This window comes from Paramisgurnus dabryanus, chromosome 15 (genome assembly GCF_030506205.2).
Source record: "Paramisgurnus dabryanus chromosome 15, PD_genome_1.1, whole genome shotgun sequence".
Lineage (NCBI taxonomy): Eukaryota > Metazoa > Chordata > Actinopteri > Cypriniformes > Cobitidae > Paramisgurnus > Paramisgurnus dabryanus.
In genome coordinates this window covers 2,450,752-2,474,345 of record NC_133351.1, presented here as the reverse complement: position 1 = coordinate 2,474,345, position 23,594 = coordinate 2,450,752, and the positions used below count along the sequence as shown (strand labels likewise).

Genomic DNA, 23,594 nt, shown 5'->3' with positions numbered 1-23,594 from the left:
TGTTCATCTGTTTTTTTTTATTTGCAATTTGTATGAAGGTTCTGTGCCATGCTTTTTTGGTAAATATCATATTAGAGCTGAACCATAAAGTTGAAGAATGTTACGGCACTTGTTGGCACAATAACAAGGAAAAACAAAATTTTCCCACACTTTCCTCATTATAACCACTAACCCCTGTCAAACATAACCACCACAACCTAGCGAAAGACGTTAAACTTCAATTTTTAGACATAAATTATACAATTTAAGTGAATTTGTGCTTAAAACAAAAATATCTGCCAATGGGGTGAGAAAAAAATATTGAAATAAGATTTCTTTTTTCTTAAACAGTTAATTCAAGCTTAATTTTTTCACCCCATTGGCAGATTTGTTGCTTGTTTTGGGTTGTTTAATGAAACGGAGGAAGACCAATTTGTTTTTTTCTTCATTGATCATAAAAATTGTTTGATCTCCTATTTTTTTTTTTTTTTTTAAGTAAGAGGAATAAAGCTTTTCTTGTAATTGTACAAAAATATTTTTATAGGTGACACATTTTTGAAAGGTTAATGTTAAAGTTTTACTATATACATTATATCTATGAGCATGTAGACTTACAATAACTACATACATTACTAAAGTTTGAGAGATATTGTGTTCCTAAGTTGTTGGCATATTAAACACAATTACGTTACTCTAACAAGCTTCTACTAAGAAAGAAAACACTTCAATGCTATTCGTATACAGATTCTGGAGGATGGGTTATCTACATAACTTTCTTCTCTTTGGATAGTTTTTGCATTGCATTGTTATTTTTTGTTTGTTCTGTCTTGGAAGTCTGAGCTTAAAGGAATAGTCTACTCATTTTCAATATTAAAATATGTTATTACCTTAACTAAGAACTGTTGAATCATCCCTCTATCATCTGTGTGTGTGCACGTAAGCGCTGGAGCGCGCTGCGACGATACGATAGCATTTAGCTTAGCCCCATTCATTCAATGGTACCATTTAGAGATAAAGTTAGAAGTGACCAAACACATCAACGTTTTTCCTATTTAAGACGAGTAGTTATACGAGCAAGTTTGGTGGTACAAAATAAAACATAGCGCTTTTCTAAGCGGATTTAAAAGAGTAACTATATTTTATGGCGTAATAGCACATTTGGGAGTACTTCGACTCGGCGCAGTAACACCCTCCCTCTCCCATTATGAGGGTGAGAAGGGGAGCGGACTTTTCAGGCGAGTCGAAGTACTCCCAAAAGTGCTATTACGCCATAAAATATAGTTCCTCTTTTAAATCCGCTTAGAAAAGCGCTACGTTTTATTTTGTACCACCTAACTTGCTCGTATAACTACTCGTCTTAAATAGGAAAAACGTTGATGTGTTTGGTCACTTCTAACTTTATCTCTAAATGGCAGCATTGAATGAATGGGGCTAAGCTAAATGCTATCGTAGCGTCGCAGCGCGCTCCAGCGCTTACGTGCACACACACAGATGATAGAGGGATGATTCAACAGTTCTTAGTTAAGGTAATAACATATTTTAATATTGAAAATGAGTAGACTATTCCTTTAAGAATGATTTGTACCCTCATCTGTGTTGATTATCAACCCGTAGGGGGGAGTCTGAAAGAAACAGACAGCGAGTTCGGGAAGGAGCGCCGAGAGTCACGGATCAGCTCTAAGAGAAGCTCGGAGGACCGCCGCACCTCCAGAGAGGAACAGCAAACACTTTTGGGAGCAGGAATAATGGAGAACCCCTCAGTAAAGAGCTGCACCTCCACACCGGCCTGCGTCTCTCCTGACGAACACATGGAACTGGGGCGTTATGATGATGGTGAGATAAAAACTGTAACCTGAATCAATATATACAGTAATCCCTCTTGATAGTTCACTTACGGTTTCGCTTTAGGCTGATGTCTAAATACAACGACATTTATATTAATCTGACAGTAAACTACCAATATCTTTTAAAGAGCACCAATTATCTGATTCATGATTTTACATTTCCTTTGGTGTGTAAGTGTGTTTTAGTACATTTTAACAATATGCAAAAGGTACAAACCCCAAATAAAACAATGACACAATTTATTGTCTCCGATCTAAATCTCTTTTCTTGGACTACAACAAACACACGGATTGTAGGCAACGGTTTACTTCCTGGGATTGGTGATGTAGACAAGATTGACTTTATCATAATTCCTCCCGCTTGGACTCAAAGCCTGTAAGTTAACTCCTGTTAGCAACCGAATCTTTCAAACATGGTAGGGAGCGTCACATTTCCTGCTGACATCAGAGGTATTCAGACCAATCACAACATACAGATTAGCTGGCCAATCAGGGACAGTTTTGTACAAAATCAGTTTATTTCACGAAGACAGGGAAATCTGGAGCCACTGTGTGAAAAATAATGTGTTTTTTGAACCATAAACCACGCAAACACATTGTATTATACCAAATACACAAAATAACGTTGTTTTTTAGCCTTGAAATAGGTGCCCTTTAAAGACCATCACTGCAAAATCATATGTAAACCACTCCTAAAACGATCACCTTCATAACATGATCAGTGCCTTTTCAGAAAAGAGAGACAAACTTGTGCCCATTTGTCCTAAAATCTTTTTAGAGAAACATAGATAGCAGACTGTGTTTCACAAAATATAAAAGGAAAGCAAAGCTTACACACCAAAAAAGTATTGATCAAATCAGTCTGTCCCTAAATCCAGACTGAAACAACATGATAAGAAAGGGTCTGTAGTAATGCAGGGTACTTTAGGAGCTTAAGGCACAGTACGGCCTTTTTTTACGGGTTTTAGGAAAATCCGCTGGGCAGCTATTCCCCGACTCTCCTCCACAAGCACAAAATGTTCCCTTCCCATCCTACAGCCAAGTCCACTAATGCTTCCCAACCATCCTCATAAGCGCCGGAGAGAGGATTTGACATTGAAAAATAACATACACATACACTTTTTGTATTCTCTAAATCTTTATTGTATTTCTGTTGAGTGTTATATATACCCAGCTACCGATTTAATATTTGCTACCCCTAAACCTGACCCTAATAAATTTATTTGATAAATGACACAATTTTTTTATTTATGAAAAGCCTACAACGATTTCCACATGTTAAAAACGTATTATATATAATAAATAATGGAGTTGGTTCTAGGTTTTACTATCATTGTGCAAATAGTAGAGATGATTAATTTACCAAATTAACTCTGATTAACTCTGAAGCTATTAACAGTCTGCTTAAATGTCAAAAGTAATGCTTTAGATTTCCTCTTAAGTGGTAAGAGACCACAACTATTAATGCCTGTACAAAATGACAGATTTGGACTTTCTCCATGAGGATGAATGTGTTCGGGAGGAATCTAATTTCACTACATTGCTCATTTTCGGTTCTCCACAGCGCCTGATCAGAAATAAATTGGCATCTTGCACGGGGCATCTGTTTTGATCAGCGTGTTGTGTTCTTGGCTCTGATAGGAGCAGGTGTGTTTGAGAGATAACCACTAGCTTTAGTGTTTCTATTAGTCCTGAGTCTTACTGATAGAAGAATCGCAGCAATATAACACCACACAAGCACTAACACAGAGACAACACCCTTTATGCGCACATACACCTGCTCAAACACACACATTTTCACAGTTTCTTCTCCCTGTGCATCATCCTTCATTGGTGGGTCACAGGTCTGTTCTGACAGGGCCATGGACAGCAGACAATAACAATGCTAAATGCAATTAATAAAATGTGTCTAAGGACAAAATCATGCATTGAGATTATAATTTAAAAAAATTATGTATCAAAATATGTGTTCGGTGCATCATGAGATCCTATGTGCATCATGTGTCTTGTCAAAATACGTGACTGCTGCAGACGCGTTGAAAGGTTTTCTGATAAATGAGACATTCACAAAATACTTACAAGACACTCACTTAACACTAAACTCTGATTACACATGAGATAAAGTGAGTATCTGGCAAATGCAAGCGTCTCTTTAATCATAAACCCATTTGAAGCGTCTGCAACAGGCACGTATTTTGACATGACGCATCAAATGCAATTAATAAATTGTGTCTAAGGACATAATCATGCATTGAGATTATAATAAAAAAAAAATAAACACTTAGGCTTCAACAATATATATTTTGTAGATATCAAAGATGTCTTTTTATACTAGTCAACATTTGAAGTGGATCAAAAACGTTCATCAAAGTTGCCCTAAAACAAAAACGGTTATTGTTTTTAAGACAACTTTTATGAATGGTTTTGATTCACAATGTTGACTAGTGTATTTTGGCACTGCTTGGTTACAATGTTGTTGTATCATGGGCCAATCACACCATAATGATGATAAACATAACTATAAAAATACAATATTAAACATGTTCACTGACATGTAAACAAGTGCAGAAGTGTCTAATGTACAATATTGCTTAGTGCCATTAAAGGGATAGTTCACCCAAAATTGTGTCTGGGTATCGATTTAGATGTTCCAGATCAATTCAATTTCGATTCACAAGCTATCGATTCGATTTAGATTCTCGATTCATTTCTGATTCTCGGGCTGATTTTTATACTCGATTTTCGATTCAACTCAATGAATATAGATTATATATTATATTATATTCAATTCAATTTAATTCAATTTTATTTATATAGCGCTTTTCACAAAAGTCAATTGTTTCAAAGCAGCTTTACATAAATAGAAGCAGTGAAAAGCACAGAAAAACGACAGATAGCACAACAAAATACAAAATAAATTTGCTGCGGCTATGACTCAATATTATAAGTGCACGTATTACTAAAGCAACGTCTAGAAGAGGAAGCTAAGTAAAGCCCAAAAAGGCTGCCTCCCCGGGGTGAAAAACCCCCTAGGAGAAAAAAAAACCCTGTGCTTTTATCCGAGGAAAAATAAGTCCTAGGAGGGAAAAACCCTTGGGAGAACGGTTTAAGGAGATTTAGCGGAGATTAAGCGGTTCTGCCGGTGATCGTTGGTCAGGCATCAGCTGGGCATCACGTTGAAGGACGGCCAGTAGATCAGAGGTGTGCCGACTTTCACATCTACCGGGACTGGGTCTGTTTGTCTCGTTGTCCTCGGGTCGAGGACGAGACAGGGAGAGAAAAACAAAATCGTATTAGCGTAGCGGCCGTTCATATGTATTGAAGTGTCACACAGTGATGTGGTTTAACTCAGCTTCGTTCCAGACAGACTAACTATTGCGGCATAATTATATTATCTACAGTTTAGGATTTAGCAAATTGGGGGCCCAATGCGAGGGTATATATGGTAAATAAGGGTCACCTTCCGATCTTTAAGAGAAAATGAAACCAGACGACCCGTTTGACTAAGGCCTAAAGCCCCACTGTCGTCGTTAATGCAGGTTCAGTGGCAAACGGGTCTATATTGTATGCAATTCACAGGACCAGGCGAAAACGCCAAAACATCGCAACCCGACCATACGTGCTAACCCGTTTGACTAAGGCCGGAAGCCCCAATGTTGTCGTTAATGCAGGTTCAGTGGCAAACGGGTCTGTATGGCATACTATTCACAAGACACATGAAAGCACGAAAAACGCAACCCGACCATACATACCAACCCGTTTGACTAAGGCTGGAGGCCCCACTGTCGTCGTTAATGCAGGTTCAGTGGCAAACGGGTCTGTATGGCATACTATTCACAAGACACATGAAAGCACGAAAAACGCAACCCGACCATACGTGCAAACCCGTTTGATTAAGGCTGAAGGCCCCACTGTCGTCGTTAATGCAGGTTCAGTGGCAAACGGGTCTGTATGGCATACTATTCATAAGACTTACGTTAGCGCTAAAATCGCAACCCGACCATACGTGCCAACCCGTTTGACTAAGGCTGGAGGCCCCACTGTCGTCGTTAATGCAGATTCACTGGCAAACGGGTCTGTATGGCATACTATTCAGAAGACACACGAAAGCGCGAAAAACGCAACCCGACCATACGTGCCAACCCGTTTGACTAAGGCTGGAGGCCCCACTGTCGTCGTTAATGCAGGTTCAGTGGCAAACGGGTATGTATGGCATACTATTCACAAGACACACGAAAGCGCGAAAAACGCAACCCGACCATACATACCAACCCGTTTGACTAAGGCTGGAGGCCCCACTGTCGTCGTTAATGCAGGTTCAGTGGCAAACGGGTCTGTATGGCATACTATTCATAAGACTTACGTTAGCGCTAAAATCGCAACCCGACCATACGTGCCAACCCGTTTGACTAAGGCTGGAGGCCCCACTGTCGTCGTTAATGCAGATTCAGTGGCAAACGGGTCTGTATGGCATACTATTCAGAAGACACACGAAAGCGCGAAAAACGCAACCCGACCACACATACCAACCCGTTTGACTAAGGCTGGAGGCCCCACTGTCGACGTTAATGCAGGTTCAGTGGCAAACGGGTCTGTATGGCATACTATTCGTAAGACTTACGTTAGCGCTAAAATCGCAACCCGACCATACGTGCCAACCCGTTTGACTAAGGCTGAGAGGCCCCACTGTCGTCGTTAATGCAGATTCAGTGGCAAACGGGTCTGTATGGCATACTATTCAGAAGACACACGAAAGCGCGAAAAACGCAACCCGACCATACATACCAACCCGTTTGACTAAGGCTGGAGGCCCCACTGTCGTCGTTAATGCAGGTTCAGTGGCAAACGGGTCTGTATGGCATACTATTCAGAAGACACACGAAAGCGCGAAAAACGCAACCCGACCATACATACCAACCCGTTTGACTAAGGCTGGAGGCCCCACTGTCGACGTTAATGCAGGTTCAGTGGCAAACGGGTCTATATTGTATACCATTTACAGGACCAGGAGAAAACGCCAAAAACATCGCAACCCGACCATACGTGTTAACCCGTTTGACTAAGGCCGGAAGCCCCACTGTCGTCGTTAATGCAGGTTCAGTGGCAAACGGGTCTGTATGGCATACTATTCATAAGACTTACGATAGCGCCAAAATCGCAACCCGACCATACGTGCCAACCCGTTTGACTAAGGCTGAGAGGCCCCACTGTCGTCGTTAATGCAGGTTCAGTGGCAAACGGGTCTGTATGGCATACTATTCACAAGACACACGAAAGCGCGATAAACGCAACCCGACCATACATACCAACCCGTTTGACTAAGGCTGGAGGCCCCACTGTCGTCGTTAATGCAGGTTCAGTGGAAAACGGGTCTGTATGGCATACTATTCATAAGACTTACGATAGCGCCAAAATCGCAACCCGACCATACGTGCCAACCCGTTTGACTAAGGCTGAGAGGCCCCACTGTCGTCGTTAATGCAGGTTCAGTGGCAAACGGGTCTGTATGGCATACTATTCACAAGACACACGAAAGCGCGAAAAACGCAACCCGACCATACATACCAACCCGTTTGACTAAGGCTGGAGGCCCCACTGTCGTCGTTAATGCAGGTTCAGTGGCAAACGGGTCTGTATGGCATACTATTCATAAGACTTACGATAGCGCCAAAATCGCAACCCGACCATACGTGCCAACCCGTTTGACTAAGGCTGGAGGCCCCACTGTCTTCGTTAATGCAGGTTCAGTGGCAAACGGGTATGTATGGCATACTATTCACAAGACACACGAAAGCGCGAAAAACGCAACCCGACCATACATACCAACCCGTTTGACTAAGGCTGGAGGCCCCACTGTCGTCGTTAATGCAGGTTCAGTGGCAAACGGGTCTGTATGGCATACTATTCACAAGACACATGAAAGCACGAAAAACGCAACCCGACCATACGTGCAAACCCGTTTGATTAAGGCTGAAGGCCCCACTGTCGTCGTTAATGCAGGTTCAGTGGCAAACGGGTCTGTATGGCATACTATTCATAAGACTTACGTTAGCGCTAAAATCGCAACCCGACCATACGTGCCAACCCGTTTGACTAAGGCTGGAGGCCCCACTGTCATCGTTAATGCAGATTCAGTGGCAAACGGGTCTGTATGGCATACTATTCAGAAGACACACGAAAGCGCGAAAAACGCAACCCGACCATACATACCAACCCATTTGACTAAGGCTGGAGGCCCCACTGTCGTCGTTAATGCAGGTTCAGTGGCAAACGGGTCTGTATGGCATACTATTCGTAAGACTTACGTTAGCGCTAAAATCGCAACCCGACCATACGTGGCAACCCGTTTGACTAAGGCTGAGAGGCCCCACTGTCGTCGTTAATGCAGATTCAGTGGCAAACGGGTCTGTATGGCATACTATTCAGAAGACACACGAAAGCGCGAAAAACGCAACCCGACCATACATACCAACCCGTTTGACTAAGGCTGGAGGCCCCACTGTCGTCGTTAATGCAGGTTCAGTGGCAAACGGGTCTGTATGGCATACTATTCAGAAGACACACGAAAGCGCGAAAAACGCAACCCGACCATACATACCAACCCGTTTGACTAAGGCTGGAGGCCCCACTGTCGTCGTTAATGCAGGTTCAGTGGCAAACGGGTCTATATTGTATACCATTTACAGGACCAGGAGAAAACGCCAAAAACATCGCAACCCGACCATACGTGTTAACCCGTTTGACTAAGGCCGGAAGCCCCACTGTCGTCGTTAATGCAGGTTCAGTGGCAAACGGGTCTGTATGGCATACTATTCATAAGACTTACGATAGCGCCAAAATCGCAACCCGACCATACGTGCCAACCCGTTTGACTAAGGCTGAGAGGCCCCACTGTCGTCGTTAATGCAGGTTCAGTGGCAAACGGGTCTGTATGGCATACTATTCACAAGACACACGAAAGCGCGAAAAACGCAACCCGACCATACATACCAACCCGTTTGACTAAGGCTGGAGGCCCCACTGTCGTCGTTAATGCAGGTTCAGTGGCAAACGGGTCTGTATGGCATACTATTCATAAGACTTACGATAGCGCCAAAATCGCAACCCGACCATACGTGCCAACCCGTTTGACTAAGGCCGGAAGCCCCACTGTCGTCGTTAATGCAGGTTCAGTGGCAAACGGGTCTGTATGGCATACTATTCATAAGACTTACGATAGCGCCAAAATCGCAACCCGACCATACGTGCCAACCCGTTTGACTAAGGCTGAGAGGCCCCACTGTCGTCGTTAATGCAGGTTCAGTGGCAAACGGGTCTGTATGGCATACTATTCACAAGACACACGAAAGCGCGAAAAACGCAACCCGACCATACATACCAACCCGTTTGACTAAGGCTGGAGGCCCCACTGTCGTCGTTAATGCAGGTTCAGTGGCAAACGGGTCTGTATGGCATACTATTCATAAGACTTACGATAGCGCCAAAATCGCAACCCGACCATACGTGCCAACCCGTTTGACTAAGGCTGAGAGGCCCCACTGTCGTCGTTAATGCAGGTTCAGTGGCAAACGGGTCTGTATGGCATACTATTCATAAGACTTACGATAGCGCCAAAATCGCAACCCGACCATACGTGCCAACCCGTTTGACTAAGGCTGGAGGCCCCACTGTCATCGTTAATGCAGGTTCAGTGGCAAACGGGTCTGTATGGCATACTATTCACAAGACACACGAAAGCGCGAAAAACGCAACCCGACCATACATACCAACCCGTTTGACTAAGGCTGGAGGCCCCACTGTCGTCGTTAATGCAGGTTCAGTGGCAAACGGGTCTGTATGGCATACTATTCATAAGACTTACGATAGCGCCAAAATCGCAACCCGACCATACGTGCCAACCCGTTTGACTAAGGCTGGAGGCCCCACTGTCATCGTTAATGCAGGTTCAGTGGCAAACGGGTCTGTATGGCATACTATTCACAAGACACACGAAAGCGCGAAAAACGCAACCCGACCATACATACCAACCCGTTTGACTAAGGCTGGAGGCCCCACTGTCGTCGTTAATGCAGGTTCAGTGGCAAACGGGTCTGTATGGCATACTATTCATAAGACTTACGATAGCGCCAAAATCGCAACCCGACCATACGTGCCAACCCGTTTGACTAAGGCTGGAGGCCCCACTGTCTTCGTTAATGCAGGTTCAGTGGCAAACGGGTATGTATGGCATACTATTCACAAGACACACGAAAGCGCGAAAAACGCAACCCGACCATACATACCAACCCGTTTGACTAAGGCCGGAAGCCCCACTGTCGTCGTTAATGCAGGTTCAGTGGCAAACGGGTCTGTATGGCATACTATTCACAAGACACATGAAAGCACGAAAAACGCAACCCGACCATACGTGCAAACCCGTTTGATTAAGGCTGAAGGCCCCACTGTCGTCGTTAATGCAGGTTCAGTGGCAAACGGGTCTGTATGGCATACTATTCACAAGACACATGAAAGCACGAAAAACGCAACCCGACCATACATACCAACCCGTTTGACTAAGGCTGAAGGCCCCACTGTCTTCGTTAATGCAGGTTCAGTGGCAAACGGGTCTGTATGGCATACTATTCACAAGACACACGAAAGCGCGAAAAACGCAACCCGACCATACATACCAACCCGTTTGACTAAGGCTGGAGGCCCCACTGTCGTCGTTAATGCAGGTTCAGTGGCAAACGGGTCTGTATGGCATACTATTCATAAGACTTACGATAGCGCCAAAATCGCAACCCGACCATACGTGCCAACCCGTTTGACTAAGGCTGAGAGGCCCCACTGTCGTCGTTAATGCAGGTTCAGTGGCAAACGGGTCTGTATGGCATACTATTCACAAGACACACGAAAGCGCGAAAAACGCAACCCGACCATACATACCAACCCGTTTGACTAAGGCTGGAGGCCCCACTGTCGTCGTTAATGCAGGTTCAGTGGCAAACGGGTCTGTATGGCATACTATTCATAAGACTTACGATAGCGCCAAAATCGCAACCCGACCATACGTGCCAACCCGTTTGACTAAGGCTGAGAGGCCCCACTGTCGTCGTTAATGCAGGTTCAGTGGCAAACGGGTCTGTATGGCATACTATTCATAAGACTTACGATAGCGCCAAAATCGCAACCCGACCATACGTGCCAACCCGTTTGACTAAGGCTGGAGGCCCCACTGTCATCGTTAATGCAGGTTCAGTGGCAAACGGGTCTGTATGGCATATTATTCACAAGACACACGAAAGCGCGAAAAACGCAACCCGACCATACATACCAACCCGTTTGACTAAGGCTGGAGGCCCCACTGTCGTCGTTAATGCAGGTTCAGTGGCAAACGGGTCTGTATGGCATACTATTCATAAGACTTACGATAGCGCCAAAATCGCAACCCGACCATACGTGCCAACCCGTTTGACTAAGGCTGGAGGCCCCACTGTCATCGTTAATGCAGGTTCAGTGGCAAACGGGTCTGTATGGCATACTATTCACAAGACACACGAAAGCGCGAAAAACGCAACCCGACCATACATACCAACCCGTTTGACTAAGGCTGGAGGCCCCACTGTCGTCGTTAATGCAGGTTCAGTGGCAAACGGGTCTGTATGGCATACTATTCATAAGACTTACGATAGCGCCAAAATCGCAACCCGACCATACGTGCCAACCCGTTTGACTAAGGCTGGAGGCCCCACTGTCTTCGTTAATGCAGGTTCAGTGGCAAACGGGTATGTATGGCATACTATTCACAAGACACACGAAAGCGCGAAAAACGCAACCCGACCATACATACCAACCCGTTTGACTAAGGCCGGAAGCCCCACTGTCGTCGTTAATGCAGGTTCAGTGGCAAACGGGTCTGTATGGCATACTATTCACAAGACACATCAAAGCACGAAAAACGCAACCCGACCATACGTGCAAACCCGTTTGATTAAGGCTGAAGGCCCCACTGTCGTCGTTAATGCAGGTTCAGTGGCAAACGGGTCTGTATGGCATACTATTCACAAGACACATGAAAGCACGAAAAACGCAACCCGACCATACATACCAACCCGTTTGACTAAGGCTGAAGGCCCCACTGTCTTCGTTAATGCAGGTTCAGTGGCAAACGGGTCTGTATGGCATACTATTCACAAGACACATGAAAGCACGAAAAACGCAACCCGACCATACATACCAACCCGTTTGACTAAGGCTGGAGGCCCCACTGTCGTCGTTAATGCAGGTTCAGTGGCAAACGGGTCTGTATGGCATACTATTCACAAGACACATGAAAGCACGAAAAACGCAACCCGACCATACGTGCAAACCCGTTTGATTAAGGCTGAAGGCCCCACTGTCGTCGTTAATGCAGGTTCAGTGGCAAACGGGTCTGTATGGCATACTATTCATAAGACTTACGTTAGCGCTAAAATCGCAACCCGACCATACGTGCCAACCCGTTTGACTAAGGCTGGAGGCCCCACTGTCGTCGTTAATGCAGATTCAGTGGCAAACTGGTCTGTATGGCATACTATTCAGAAGACACACGAAAGCGCGAAAAACGCAACCCGACCATACGTGCCAACCCGTTTGACTAAGGCTGGAGGCCCCACTGTCGTCGTTAATGCAGGTTCAGTGGCAAACGGGTCTGTATGGCATACTATTCATAGAACTTACGATAGCGCCAAAATCGCAACCCGACCATACGTGCCAACCCGTTTGACTAAGGCTGAGAGGCCCCACTGTCGTCGTTAATGCAGGTTCAGTGGCAAACGGGTCTGTATGGCATACTATTCACAAGACACACGAAAGCGCGAAAAACGCAACCCGACCATACATACCAACCCGTTTGACTAAGGCTGGAGGCCCCACTGTCGTCGTTAATGCAGGTTCAGTGGCAAACGGGTCTGTATGGCATACTATTCATAAGACTTACGATAGCGCCAAAATCGCAACCCGACCATACGTGCCAACCCGTTTGACTAAGGCTGAGAGGCCCCACTGTCGTCGTTAATGCAGGTTCAGTGGCAAACGGGTCTGTATGGCATACTATTCACAAGACACACGAAAGCACGAAAAACGCAACCCGACCATACATACCAACCCGTTTGACTAAGGCTGGAGGCCCCACTGTCGTCGTTAATGCAGGTTCAGTGGCAAACGGGTCTGTATGGCATACTATTCAGAAGACACACGAAAGCGCGAAAAACGCAACCCGACCATACATACCAACCCGTTTGACTAAGGCTGGAGGCCCCACTGTCGTCGTTAATGCAGGTTCAGTGGCAAACGGGTCTATATTGTATACCATTTACAGGACCAGGAGAAAACGCCAAAAACATCGCAACCCGACCATACGTGTTAACCCGTTTGACTAAGGCCGGAAGCCCCACTGTCGTCGTTAATGCAGGTTCAGTGGCAAACGGGTCTGTATGGCATACTATTCATAAGACTTACGATAGCGCCAAAATCGCAACCCGACCATACGTGCCAACCCGTTTGACTAAGGCTGAGAGGCCCCACTGTCGTCGTTAATGCAGGTTCAGTGGCAAACGGGTCTGTATGGCATACTATTCACAAGACACACGAAAGCGCGAAAAACGCAACCCGACCATACATACCAACCCGTTTGACTAAGGCTGGAGGCCCCACTGTCGTCGTTAATGCAGGTTCAGTGGCAAACGGGTCTGTATGGCATACTATTCATAAGACTTACGATAGCGCCAAAATCGCAACCCGACCATACGTGCCAACCCGTTTGACTAAGGCCGGAAGCCCCACTGTCGTCGTTAATGCAGGTTCAGTGGCAAACGGGTCTGTATGGCATACTATTCATAAGACTTACGATAGCGCCAAAATCGCAACCCGACCATACGTGCCAACCCGTTTGACTAAGGCTGAGAGGCCCCACTGTCGTCGTTAATGCAGGTTCAGTGGCAAACGGGTCTGTATGGCATACTATTCACAAGACACACGAAAGCGCGAAAAACGCAACCCGACCATACATACCAACCCGTTTGACTAAGGCTGGAGGCCCCACTGTCGTCGTTAATGCAGGTTCAGTGGCAAACGGGTCTGTATGGCATACTATTCATAAGACTTACGATAGCGCCAAAATCGCAACCCGACCATACGTGCCAACCCGTTTGACTAAGGCTGAGAGGCCCCACTGTCGTCGTTAATGCAGGTTCAGTGGCAAACGGGTCTGTATGGCATACTATTCATAAGACTTACGATAGCGCCAAAATCGCAACCCGACCATACGTGCCAACCCGTTTGACTAAGGCTGGAGGCCCCACTGTCATCGTTAATGCAGGTTCAGTGGCAAACGGGTCTGTATGGCATACTATTCACAAGACACACGAAAGCGCGAAAAACGCAACCCGACCATACATACCAACCCGTTTGACTAAGGCTGGAGGCCCCACTGTCGTCGTTAATGCAGGTTCAGTGGCAAACGGGTCTGTATGGCATACTATTCATAAGACTTACGATAGCGCCAAAATCGCAACCCGACCATACGTGCCAACCCGTTTGACTAAGGCTGGAGGCCCCACTGTCATCGTTAATGCAGGTTCAGTGGCAAACGGGTCTGTATGGCATACTATTCACAAGACACACGAAAGCGCGAAAAACGCAACCCGACCATACATACCAACCCGTTTGACTAAGGCTGGAGGCCCCACTGTCGTCGTTAATGCAGGTTCAGTGGCAAACGGGTCTGTATGGCATACTATTCATAAGACTTACGATAGCGCCAAAATCGCAACCCGACCATACGTGCCAACCCGTTTGACTAAGGCTGGAGGCCCCACTGTCTTCGTTAATGCAGGTTCAGTGGCAAACGGGTATGTATGGCATACTATTCACAAGACACACGAAAGCGCGAAAAACGCAACCCGACCATACATACCAACCCGTTTGACTAAGGCCGGAAGCCCCACTGTCGTCGTTAATGCAGGTTCAGTGGCAAACGGGTCTGTATGGCATACTATTCACAAGACACATGAAAGCACGAAAAACGCAACCCGACCATACGTGCAAACCCGTTTGATTAAGGCTGAAGGCCCCACTGTCGTCGTTAATGCAGGTTCAGTGGCAAACGGGTCTGTATGGCATACTATTCACAAGACACATGAAAGCACGAAAAACGCAACCCGACCATACATACCAACCCGTTTGACTAAGGCTGAAGGCCCCACTGTCTTCGTTAATGCAGGTTCAGTGGCAAACGGGTCTGTATGGCATACTATTCACAAGACACACGAAAGCGCGAAAAACGCAACCCGACCATACATACCAACCCGTTTGACTAAGGCTGGAGGCCCCACTGTCGTCGTTAATGCAGGTTCAGTGGCAAACGGGTCTGTATGGCATACTATTCATAAGACTTACGATAGCGCCAAAATCGCAACCCGACCATACGTGCCAACCCGTTTGACTAAGGCTGAGAGGCCCCACTGTCGTCGTTAATGCAGGTTCAGTGGCAAACGGGTCTGTATGGCATACTATTCACAAGACACACGAAAGCGCGAAAAACGCAACCCGACCATACATACCAACCCGTTTGACTAAGGCTGGAGGCCCCACTGTCGTCGTTAATGCAGGTTCAGTGGCAAACGGGTCTGTATGGCATACTATTCATAAGACTTACGATAGCGCCAAAATCGCAACCCGACCATACGTGCCAACCCGTTTGACTAAGGCTGAGAGGCCCCACTGTCGTCGTTAATGCAGGTTCAGTGGCAAACGGGTCTGTATGGCATACTATTCATAAGACTTACGATAGCGCCAAAATCGCAACCCGACCATACGTGCCAACCCGTTTGACTAAGGCTGGAGGCCCCACTGTCATCGTTAATGCAGGTTCAGTGGCAAACGGGTCTGTATGGCATACTATTCACAAGACACACGAAAGCGCGAAAAACGCAACCCGACCATACATACCAACCCGTTTGACTAAGGCTGGAGGCCCCACTGTCGTCGTTAATGCAGGTTCAGTGGCAAACGGGTCTGTATGGCATACTATTCATAAGACTTACGATAGCGCCAAAATCGCAACCCGACCATACGTGCCAACCCGTTTGACTAAGGCTGGAGGCCCCACTGTCATCGTTAATGCAGGTTCAGTGGCAAACGGGTCTGTATGGCATACTATTCACAAGACACACGAAAGCGCGAAAAACGCAACCCGACCATACATACCAACCCGTTTGACTAAGGCTGGAGGCCCCACTGTCGTCGTTAATGCAGGTTCAGTGGCAAACGGGTCTGTATGGCATACTATTCATAAGACTTACGATAGCGCCAAAATCGCAACCCGACCATACGTGCCAACCCGTTTGACTAAGGCTGGAGGCCCCACTGTCTTCGTTAATGCAGGTTCAGTGGCAAACGGGTATGTATGGCATACTATTCACAAGACACACGAAAGCGCGAAAAACGCAACCCGACCATACATACCAACCCGTTTGACTAAGGCCGGAAGCCCCACTGTCGTCGTTAATGCAGGTTCAGTGGCAAACGGGTCTGTATGGCATACTATTCACAAGACACATCAAAGCACGAAAAACGCAACCCGACCATACGTGCAAACCCGTTTGATTAAGGCTGAAGGCCCCACTGTCGTCGTTAATGCAGGTTCAGTGGCAAACGGGTCTGTATGGCATACTATTCACAAGACACATGAAAGCACGAAAAACGCAACCCGACCATACATACCAACCCGTTTGACTAAGGCTGAAGGCCCCACTGTCTTCGTTAATGCAGGTTCAGTGGCAAACGGGTCTGTATGGCATACTATTCACAAGACACATGAAAGCACGAAAAACGCAACCCGACCATACATACCAACCCGTTTGACTAAGGCTGGAGGCCCCACTGTCGTCGTTAATGCAGGTTCAGTGGCAAACGGGTCTGTATGGCATACTATTCACAAGACACATGAAAGCACGAAAAACGCAACCCGACCATACGTGCAAACCCGTTTGATTAAGGCTGAAGGCCCCACTGTCGTCGTTAATGCAGGTTCAGTGGCAAACGGGTCTGTATGGCATACTATTCATAAGACTTACGTTAGCGCTAAAATCGCAACCCGACCATACGTGCCAACCCGTTTGACTAAGGCTGGAGGCCCCACTGTCGTCGTTAATGCAGATTCAGTGGCAAACTGGTCTGTATGGCATACTATTCAGAAGACACACGAAAGCGCGAAAAACGCAACCCGACCATACGTGCCAACCCGTTTGACTAAGGCTGGAGGCCCCACTGTCGTCGTTAATGCAGGTTCAGTGGCAAACGGGTCTGTATGGCATACTATTCATAGAACTTACGATAGCGCCAAAATCGCAACCCGACCATACGTGCCAACCCGTTTGACTAAGGCTGAGAGGCCCCACTGTCGTCGTTAATGCAGGTTCAGTGGCAAACGGGTCTGTATGGCATACTATTCACAAGACACACGAAAGCGCGAAAAACGCAACCCGACCATACATACCAACCCGTTTGACTAAGGCTGGAGGCCCCACTGTCGTCGTTAATGCAGGTTCAGTGGCAAACGGGTCTGTATGGCATACTATTCATAAGACTTACGATAGCGCCAAAATCGCAACCCGACCATACGTGCCAACCCGTTTGACTAAGGCTGAGAGGCCCCACTGTCGTCGTTAATGCAGGTTCAGTGGCAAACGGGTCTGTATGGCATACTATTCACAAGACACACGAAAGCACGAAAAACGCAACCCGACCATACATACCAACCCGTTTGACTAAGGCTGGAGGCCCCACTGTCGTCGTTAATGCAGGTTCAGTGGCAAACGGGTCTGTATGGCATACTATTCATAAGACTTACGATAGCGCCAAAATCGCAACCCGACCATACGTGCCAACCCGTTTGACTAAGGCTGGAGGCCCCACTGTCTTCGTTAATGCAGGTTCAGTGGCAAACGGGTATGTATGGCATACTATTCACAAGACACACGAAAGCGCGAAAAACGCAACCCGACCATACATACCAACCCGTTTGACTAAGGCTGGAGGCCCCACTGTCGTCGTTAATGCAGGTTCAGTGGAAAACGGGTCTGTATGGCATACTATTCACAAGACACACGAAAGCGCGAAAAACGCAACCCGACCATACATACCAACCCGTTTGACTAAGGCCGGAAGCCCCACTGTCGTCGTTAATGCAGGTTCAGTGGCAAACGGGTCTGTATGGCATACTATTCATAAGACTTACGTTAGCGCTAAAATCGCAACCCGACCATACGTGCCAACCCGTTTGACTAAGGCTGGAGGCCCCACTGTCGTCGTTAATGCAGGTTCAGTGGCAAACGGGTCTGTATGGCATACTATTCACAAGACACACGAAAGCGCGAAAAACGCAACCCGACCATACATACCAACCCGTTTGACTAAGGCTGGAGGCCCCACTGTCGTCGTTAATGCAGGTTCAGTGGCAAACGGGTCTGTATGGCATACTATTCATAAGACTTACGATAGCGCCAAAATTGCAACCCGACCATACGTGCCAACCCGTTTGACTAAGGCTGGAGGCCCCACTGTCGTCGTTAATGCAGGTTCAGTGGCAAACGGGTATGTATGGCATACTATTCACAAGACACACGAAAGCGCGAAAAACGCAACCCGACCATACATACCAACCCGTTTGACTAAGGCCGGAAGCCCCACTGTCGTCGTTAATGCAGGTTCAGTGGCAAACGGGTCTGTATGGCATACTATTCATAAGACTTACGATAGCGCCAAAATCGCAACCCGACCATACGTGCCAACCCGTTTGACTAAGGCTGGAGGCCCCACTGTCTTCGTTAATGCAGGTTCAGTGGCAAACGGGTATGTATGGCATACTATTCACAAGACACACGAAAGCGCGAAAAACGCAACCCGACCATACATACCAACCCGTTTGACTAAGGCCGGAAGCCCCACTGTCGTCGTTAATGCAGGTTCAGTGGCAAACGGGTCTGTATGGCATACTATTCATAAGACTTACGTTAGCGCTAAAATCGCAACCCGACCATACGTGCCAACCCGTTTGACTAAGGCTGGAGGCCCCACTGTCGTCGTTAATGCAGGTTCAGTGGCAAACGGGTCTGTATGGCATACTATTCACAAGACACACGAAAGCGCGAAAAACGCAACCCGACCATACATACCAACCCGTTTGACTAAGGCTGGAGGCCCCACTGTCGTCGTTAATGCAGGTTCAGTGGCAAACGGGTCTGTATGGCATACTATTCATAAGACTTACGATAGCGCCAAAATTGCAACCCGACCATACGTGCCAACCCGTTTGACTAAGGCTGGAGGCCCCACTGTCGTCGTTAATGCAGGTTCAGTGGCAAACGGGTATGTATGGCATACTATTCACAAGACACACGAAAGCGCGAAAAACGCAACCCGACCATACATACCAACCCGTTTGACTAAGGCTGGAGGCCCCACTGTCGTCGTTAATGCAGGTTCAGTGGCAAACGGGTCTATATGGCATACTATTCACAAGACACACGAAAGCACCAAAATCGCAACCCGACCATACGTGCCAAACCGTTTGACTAAGGCCGGAAGCCCCACTGTCGTCGTTAATGCAGGTTCAGTGGCAAACGGTGGCAAACTATTTAATGCAATTCATTTTAAGTGTTCATGCAGAAAAGGTTTTTATTTATTTATTTGGTTGGTCTGTGTTATGACCGTGAGTGCTTTGTTCCGTGAAAATAACTATTGCGAGTTAAGAACCTTTACTAGACAAATTATGCGAATGCTTTGTTGAAGAGAAAAGTTTTAAGTCTAGATTTAAAATGATCGACTGTGTCTGATTCTCGGACATCGGTTGGTAAATCATTCCAGAGCTTAGGGGCTAAGTAGGAAAAGGATCTTCCACTTTTAGACACTTTTGATAGTCTAGGGATAATCAATAGACCAGCATTTTGCGACCGTAGTGTGCGTGATGGAATGTATTCTGATAGTAATTCTTTAAGATATGAGGGTGCTAAGCCATTTAAAGCTTTGTAGGTGATTAGTGATATTTTAAATTGAATGCGATATTTAACTGGTAGCCAGTGTAAAGATGCCAGAATTGGGCTTATGTGGTCATACTTCTTAGATCGAGTAAGTACCCTTGCAGAAGCGTTTTGAACTAGCTGAAGCTTGTTAACCTGATTTAAATGGCATCCCCCGAGTAGCGAGTTACAATAGTCTATTCTAGAGGTCATAAAAGCATGAATAAGCTTCTCTGCGTCAGATGTAGACAGCATATGGCGTATTTTTGAGATATTTCTAAGATGGAAGAATGCTGTGCGGCAGACGTTGGCGATATGACTATCAAAGGATAAGTTGCTGTCGAACATCACACCTAAGTTCCTAACCGTGGAAGATGGCACCACAGTACAGCCATCTATGTGCAATTTGTAATCTGACATATTATGTTTGTAGCGATTTGGTTCAATAATAAGTATCTCTGTCTTATTGGAGTTGAGCTTAAGAAAGTTATGTGCCATCCAGTCACTAACATCGCTAATGCAGTCTTTTAGCTTAGAAAACGTGTGTGTTTCGCTGGGATGCGAGGAGATGTAAAGCTGGGTATCATCCGCATAGCAGTGAAAACGTATGTTATATTTCCTGATAATGTCTCCTAGGGGTAACATGTATAACGAGAACAGGATAGGACCTAAAACTGATCCCTGTGGTACACCGTATTTAGCCAGGGAGTGATATGACTCTTCCTCATTTACATAAACAAAGTTAGCGATTGGTTAGATATGACCTATAATATTATATTATATTATATTATATTATATTATATTAGAATAAAGACTGAATAAATGAATGACAGGCTCCCCTCTCGCTCTTTGGTAACATCCCGCAAGGACAAAAAGAGAGTGACATCTAGTGGAGAAGACTAGTACTTAGATTAACGTTAATCTTACATTCAATGTCTGCGGAAATAAATATGGAAATATGGAAAAAAAACGATTCATTGAAAAAATTTTTTTTTGCCAAGCTCTAATCATTTACTCACCCACCTGTTGTTATAAACCTGTATTCATGTCTTTGTTTCTTATGACCACAAAGAAAGATATTTTGAGGAATGTTTGAAACAAAACCGATCATGAGCCCCATTCCTCGATTTATCTTTCAAAATATCTTATCAAAACAAATACATTTCTAGGTTTGTTACAACATGAGAGTGAGTAAATGATGAGAGAATTTCCATTTTGGGGTGAACTATCCCTTTAAAGGTGGTGTGCATGATCTCTGAAAGCCAATGTTATTTGAAATCACCTAAACAAACACGCCCCTACCCCAATAGAATCTGGACCTTTTTTTGATAGACCCGCCCCACACATTCGCAACCCAGGCACGATATCGGTTAGTAGACATGTCGCTTACTGCTGATTGGCTGTAAGTCCCTTTACCAAAGTTTTTTTCAAAAATCATGCACCCCGCCTTTAAAGATAAATAATTTGTGTGAATACTGCATTACGCAGGTGAATTAATATAACGTTATTGCTATCGTCTGGTGGTGCAGACTCTTATAAAGTGTTATAGTTTATGTTATCATTATTGTTAAAGCGTGAACGGCCCTTTAGTGAAGTTTAGAAATTTTACAATTTATAAACAATTAATCCAAAATGTGCTACTATTTTGTAAAGCATTCACAATCAAAATGTGTATATATGAGTATGTGTTAAATGTTTTAGATATACACACCCCTGACTGGTTAGCAGAAAGACCCAAACAGCACATGGACAAAAGTACACAGGAGCAGGGTGGGACAGAAGATGATGACCTGGACTGTGACATCACATATGGAGAGGTGGAGCACAGACTCGACCAGCTGCAACAACACCTGAGCAGGTAAAACACATTCATGATATTAACAAGTTTTTACATAGTCCTTAGCTTTGAAGTCAACATTTTACTTTCATATCATGACTGGGAGCATGCATTTTCAAAATAATTTTAAGTCACCATGCCATAGCTTTACGGTAAATTACAGTAAAAGGTTCAAATTGTTCCAAACCGGTAAAAATATATATTTGTTCTGCTAAACAGAAAGGAAGATTTTAAAGAATGTTTTGTAACGATGCAGATCTGGGGCACCATTTACTTCCATAGTAGGAAAAATAATACTATGAAAGTGAATGGTGCCCCAGATCTGCCTTGTTACAAACATTTCTCAAAATATCTTTTCTTTCTTTAGGGTGAGAAAGTGATGACAGATTTTATTTTATTTTTGGGTAAACTATCCCTTTAACCGTTAGCCACGTGTATATTTAAAATACTATTCGTTAATCCCGTGTCTGTAAATCCATCTGTGAGGCAGATTGTGATCTATGATTTCAAGAGAGATGAACCTAATGGGCTTCTGTACACAGTAAAACAAATGACCCTAACCACACACACCTAATCTAACCGCTGAAGGTTTGCCCAGTAATAAACATTACAAAACAAAACATTGTACTTTGTTATCATTCACATGCACATGAAAATGAGCCTTGGCTGACAAAACTAGTTTAGATAACAGCAGTTACAACACAGACAAAGACTCACACATGGACACACACACACACACAAACACACACAGAAGCAGAAGGGTGAGCAGAATAACAGCAGGTGGTATTTTTAGCAATATGCTGGCTTAGCAAGGAGGCATCAGCCATACTGTATCACACATCTTAAAGCAAAGTGCATCTACTGGAGAGATGTCAGGTCATTCTTACTATACAATGTCTTATTTCTATATTGGCTAAAAAAATAAACTAACAGGTTTTCATGATAGCATGTGATATTTATCTCGATATAATTGTTTATCATGATATTATGTTTTTTTTCTACCTGCATATACTTAAATATTATAATGCATTTTTTAAAATGATGCATGCATGACCCCCGGAGCCAATAGATATTGAATGTCTCCTTCACCCACCAGTGTAGGAAAGATCATCTTTTCCTTTTGTTTTCTGAGATCTACAGTTAATGGGCTCTGTGGTTTTAATAACAAGGTGTCCCTTACATACAAACACACTTAATATCTCACATGAACCCTCATTAACCCTCATATAACAGAATACATGTCAAAATGATCGCCCGTTACCTCCTCAGACCTCCATTACCTGAATGAAAATGTAACGCACCTCCTTGAGCTTCACATGCCAATTCTGAGGATTATTAATAATGAAAGATGTTGCTTTTAAAATGTTCATGACCGGCTGCCTTGTAGTTTTTATGTTAGAGTATTTATGCATCAGTGAACCCTCACACAAGAGGTCTGTGCTATACTTTACACACAACTTTGTAAATGTATGCTGCTGCCACACTGACAGAAGACATACAGTACATTAGTCCATGAGCTCCACCTAGTGTACAAGAGTGGTAAACACAAATGTTGTTCAGATCCTATATGGTTTGTTACAGATTTAGATTTATTGTGGTCTCTCAGTGCAGGTCAGGATGGGTCTTACATCATACTTTTTCTTTTTAATTTTTATCTAAATGATTTTTTATAGTCCTTTATTACTGAGCTCTACTCACTGTCCAGGTTAGAGTCCCAGATGACATCAGATATTCAGAGCATCCTTCACCTGCTTCAGAGACAGACGTGTTTAGGACCCCCGGCTTACAGCAGCCTCACAGATTACAAGAGACTTGCCAGCAAAGTACAACCTGTATCTTCTGTGCCCACCGGTCAACCACACCGCACAACTCCACAGGTACAACACAGCATCA

The 23,594-nt window shown here is 45.1% G+C and overlaps 1 protein-coding gene and 1 long non-coding RNA gene across 2 annotated transcripts in view; one reads left to right on the top strand and one right to left on the bottom strand.

Annotated features, from left to right (window-relative positions):
* LOC135733593 (uncharacterized) overlaps positions 1 to 23,594 on the bottom strand; it is a 58,549-nt gene that overhangs the window by 1,257 nt on the left and 33,698 nt on the right. The window contains exon 2 of the long non-coding RNA XR_010526983.2: positions 21,576 to 21,714. This is a non-coding gene — a long non-coding RNA (uncharacterized lncRNA). The remainder of the gene's footprint in view (positions 1 to 21,575; positions 21,715 to 23,594) is intronic.
* Positions 1 to 23,594, top strand: part of LOC135733591 (voltage-gated inwardly rectifying potassium channel KCNH7-like) — a 91,982-nt gene that overhangs the window by 65,025 nt on the left and 3,363 nt on the right. Inside the window, exons 12-14 of the mRNA XM_065252344.1 lie at positions 1,594 to 1,812; positions 21,566 to 21,722; positions 23,407 to 23,578. Of these exons, the coding sequence (XP_065108416.1) occupies positions 1,594 to 1,812; positions 21,566 to 21,722; positions 23,407 to 23,578 (548 nt within the window). The remainder of the gene's footprint in view (positions 1 to 1,593; positions 1,813 to 21,565; positions 21,723 to 23,406; positions 23,579 to 23,594) is intronic.